Source organism: Helianthus annuus, chromosome 15 (assembly GCF_002127325.2).
Source record: "Helianthus annuus cultivar XRQ/B chromosome 15, HanXRQr2.0-SUNRISE, whole genome shotgun sequence".
NCBI lineage: Eukaryota > Viridiplantae > Streptophyta > Magnoliopsida > Asterales > Asteraceae > Helianthus > Helianthus annuus.
In genome coordinates this window covers 37,566,737-37,571,167 of record NC_035447.2, presented here as the reverse complement: position 1 = coordinate 37,571,167, position 4,431 = coordinate 37,566,737, and the positions used below count along the sequence as shown (strand labels likewise).

The 4,431-nt window shown below is 42.5% G+C and overlaps 1 protein-coding gene across 1 annotated transcript; it reads left to right on the top strand.

The window, feature by feature from the left end:
* The first annotated feature begins 1,822 nt into the window (after nucleotides 1–1,822).
* Nucleotides 1,823–2,686, top strand: LOC110913584. The gene has a single exon (XM_022158407.1). It carries the CDS (start codon nucleotides 1,823–1,825, stop codon nucleotides 2,684–2,686), a length of 864 nt encoding a protein of 287 aa, XP_022014099.1.
* Nucleotides 2,687–4,431: the final 1,745 nt, after the last annotated feature.

Below are 4,431 nucleotides of genomic sequence, written 5' to 3'. Positions count from 1 at the left end.
CGAGGGGTAGATGCTTTGGGTTTGTCCGATACGTTGGGGTGGAGAATGTGAAAGAGACATTGATATCGATGAACTCGGTGATTATGTTCAATATGAAAGTTTCGGTTTCGTTGGCAAAATACGACAAAGATCATAAGAAGATTAATTATTCATCGGATATGTTGGGTCGGAATGTCTGGAGACCGAAGAACGGACACCAAAATAATAGTAATCAAGATGCTGAAAACTGTAATGGTGGTATTCATCCTTTGAAGAACCAGGTGCCTAACCAAGGACCGTCTGCTAGGTCGAATACTCAGGACGGGAGGTCGTTTGCTGATGTTCTGAAAGGTACTGATAGAGGAGTTAATAATGGGGCAAAGGTAATCACAGTGGGGGGTAAAGGGTCTTTGTATCCCCTCCATTGTGTTGGCAGATCGGTACTGGGAATTGCAAAGGAGGTTATGTCAGTTAGTAAGATGAGGCAAAGGATCGAAGATGAAGGTATGAATGAGGTTGGGTTGTCCTTCATAGGTGGAGTGTCATATCTTCTAACATTTAGAGATAAGGAGTTTGCTAAACTTTGTATGGAACTACATGAAGGTTTCTTTAATTCTGTGTTTTCTAAATTTGTACTATGGAATGGAGAAGACATCCCATACAGTAGGCTGGTTAACCTCAGCATTACTGGTGTTCCGTTCATGATTCGGGATAATACTATCTTCGATAATATTGGTGGTATGTTTGGAGAAGTGGTACAAAAGTCGACGTTCTCATGGCAGGAGGGTGACGTTTCGGGGGGCTCGGTGATGGTGGTAACCTCCCATGCTCCGAAGATTGAGGAAGCCGTGGTAATAAAATGGAATGAGAGAACATTTGTTAGCTGGGTGTCGGAATCATTACAGAAACGATCGCCGGAAGTTGATGTTTTATCGTTGTTGGGTTCTCAGGACTCAGAGTCAGATATGGAGTCGGAATCAGATTACGAGTCAATAGACATGGAGGATCTAGAGGAAGGTGAGATTGGACAGAATGATGATACCCACGATAGACGGCAGGACGATGCCTCGGATACCGGCCGGACGGTAGACGTACCAGTAGCTCAACGGGTTGATCAGCCAGTGGATCAGCCAGTGGAATTCGATAAGTCGGTGGGTCATCATGAATCATTAGGAGCCCAAGCGACTTCATCAGAGGATGTGGGTGGGAATTTGAAAAATTTGCATGGGAAGTCGCCTACTGTCAATATAGAAATGGGGAATAATTATGTGCATGGGGAAGATGTTTTGTCGGCTAGCGATAATTGTAATAATGTGGGGGACCCAAGGAACATAAACAGTTTTTATCAAAAAGGTGGGGATAAATGTTGTGGTCCAAACGAGACTGGGCTCGGTGTAGAGGCCTCAAAGCCCAATTCTGTATTTGGTGAAGATGGCCCAACTCCTTCTGTTAACTTGGGTAAAAGAAATCTTGATGAACGCAGCCCTCCTTCTATTGGGTCTATGCAAGGCCCTTCTCAAAAGTTTTTTGGTCAACCCAATAGGTCTGACCCGGTATCCTTAGACCTTAACACTCCGGTGGGAGAAGATTCAGGAAACGAAGTGTGTGGACGTGAGAAACTTGGAGTGGGTGATACCGACTCTGTCAATCAGGAGGGATCCGGGTCAGATGCAGGTGAGGATCAGGATCGAAGGAATCTTGGAGTCCGATCTGATGATGAAAGTTTAAGGAATGAAGTAGAGACTACTGTACAGGTTGGAGCAATGATTGGTGTCGATCTAACTGGATTTTTGAGGGATACTGAGGAGTTAATAGTTAAAGAAGGTGATGAAAACTGTTATCGATGAATTGTTTATCAATCAATTTAAGGGGGGTGCGCAGTAGTCGTAAGTCAGATTGGATCAAAGGGCTTAAAACTAGTTATGGTATACACTTTCTCGCCATCCAGGAAACGAAATTACAAGCGTCAGAGACGTTTAGGTTCAACCAGTTTTGGGGTCGAGCTGAATTCAAGGTTGCTGTAGTGGACTCTCAGGGCAGATCCGGTGGTCTTGCATGTCTATGGTCCCCAGCGGTGTTCAGGTGTGTAGACACTTACTATAATAGACACTTTATCATCGTGTCGGGTTTTTTGGTTCAGTCGGGGTGCAAAATTAATCTTGTTAACGTTTATGCTCCTAATGATGCTATTAGTAGACGTGGTGTCTGGATGGAAATTATGGGGTTCAGAAACTCTTTACAAGGGTTATGGGTCATGATGGGGGATTTTAATGATGTACGGGATGAAAGTGAGCGTATGAACTCAGAGTTTGTTGAAGCTAATGCGAGGGCCTTCAATGATTTTATTATTGCAGCCGGGCTAGTGGAGTATAATATGGGTGGTGGAAATTTCACATATATTTCGGATAATGGTAAAAAGCTGAGTAAGTTGGATCGCTTCCTTGTGTGTTTGGGGTTTAGGGAGAATTGGCCAAATGCGAGTGTGGTTGCCTTGGCTAGGGAGGTCTCGGATCATCGGCCTATTGTTCTCTCCACCGTTCAATCAGATTTTGGTCATATCCCTTTCAGATTCTTTAACTCATGGTTTGAATTTCCTGGATTCCTCGAATTTGTTCTCCAGAACTGTGGTGCTTTTCAATTCGCGGGGCCGGGGGATTTTGCACTTGCGATTAAATTCTGGTGGCTTAAAGACAAAATTAAATCATGAATTGGAAAAAGAAAGAAGAGATGGGATATATGGTGGGAAAAAGAGAAGACTGGAATTCATAGAAAATATGGCGGAAGAAAGAATTCTTGAGGAAGATGAACTGGCTGAACGGGCTGAATGTCGTAACTATGTGGCTGAATTTGAAAGAATCAAACAGTTAGATTAGCGCCAGAAATCGAGGTCCAAGTGGGCTATTGATGGTGATGAAAACACTGCATTCTTTCATCATATTGTGAATTCTAATATCAGCTCAAATAGATTGAATGGTTTATTGATAGATGGTGTATGGAATACGAATCCTCTAGCCATCAAAGAAGCATTGTATGAATTTTTCCATCATCAGTTTTCGGAACCTATGCCTATTAGACCGGAGCTGCTTTGTTCTAATATCGCTACTATTTTGGATCATGAGGCAACTTTGCTTGAGAATCCTTTTTCGGTGGAGGAAATTAAAGAAGCTGTTTGGGAATGTGAAGGTGAACGTGCTCCTGGGCCGGATGGGTTCAATTTTAAGTTTATTAAAAGGTGTTGGGTTGGCCTCCGGGATGATATGGTCAGGTTGTTTAACAAATTCTATGAGGAGGGATCTATTAATAAGAGTTGCACTTCTTCTTTTATAGCCTTGATCCCTAAGGTAAAGGACCCAGTTAGCCCAACAGACTTCAGGCCGATTAGTTTAATTGGCGTAATTAATAAAGTAATCTCAAAAGTACTCGTTAATCGTCTAAAAAGCGTGATGGGGAAGTTAATTTCTGAGCAACAATCGGCATTTCTAGCTGGTAGAAATATCATGGATGGTCCTCTTATTCTTAACGAAGTTTTCGGTTGGTTAAAAAAGCTTAAGCGATGTGGAATGTTCTTCAAAGTTGATATTAATAAAGCGTACGATTCGGTGAACTGGTCCTTTCTAAACTCGATTATGGCCCAGATGAATTTCCCTAGTAGATGGAGATCTTGGGTGATGGCGACTCTTTACTCAGCTAGAGCTTCGGTTTTAGTTAATGGATCCCCAACAAGAGAGTTTGATTGCTCCCGCGGTCTTAGGCAAGGCGACCCGCTCTCCCCGTTTTTATTTGTTATCGTGATGGAAGCCCTAACATGTGTTATGAATAAGGCAACCTCTATTGGTTTATTCAATGGTATCAATGTCTCCGCTGATGGTCCACTCCTGTCTCACCTCTCTTACGCGGACGATGTGATGTTTATTGGTGAATGGTCTACTTCTAATATTAATAACCTGAGACGGATACTTAGATGCTTTTATCTAGCTTCCGGTCTTAAGGTTAACTTAGCCAAGTGTAGCATTTATGGGATTAGAGTTGGTGACCAAGAAGTTCAACAAATGGCGAGTTATTTGCGGTGCAAGAAAGGTACGTTTCCTTTTATTCATCTTGGTCTTCCAATTGGGGCTAACATGAATTTGGCTCGAAATTGGAAATCAGTGGTAGATGTGTTTAGAAATAGGCTTTCGATTTGGAAAGCTAAAGTTCTTTCATATGGTGGAAGGATAACTTTGATAAAGGCGGTTTTAAATTCATTGCCAACCTACTTTTTATCCTTATTTAAAGCCCCGGCTAAAGTGCTAAGTGCTCTCGATAGGATTAGAAGGGTGTTCTTTTGGGGTGGCTCGGAAGATAAAGCAAAAATGAATTGGGTAGCATGGGAAAAAACGATTGCTCCGGTTGAGTTTGGTGGGTTGGGGTTCGGTTCCATTAGAGATACTAATTTAGCAATGTTGGCTAAGT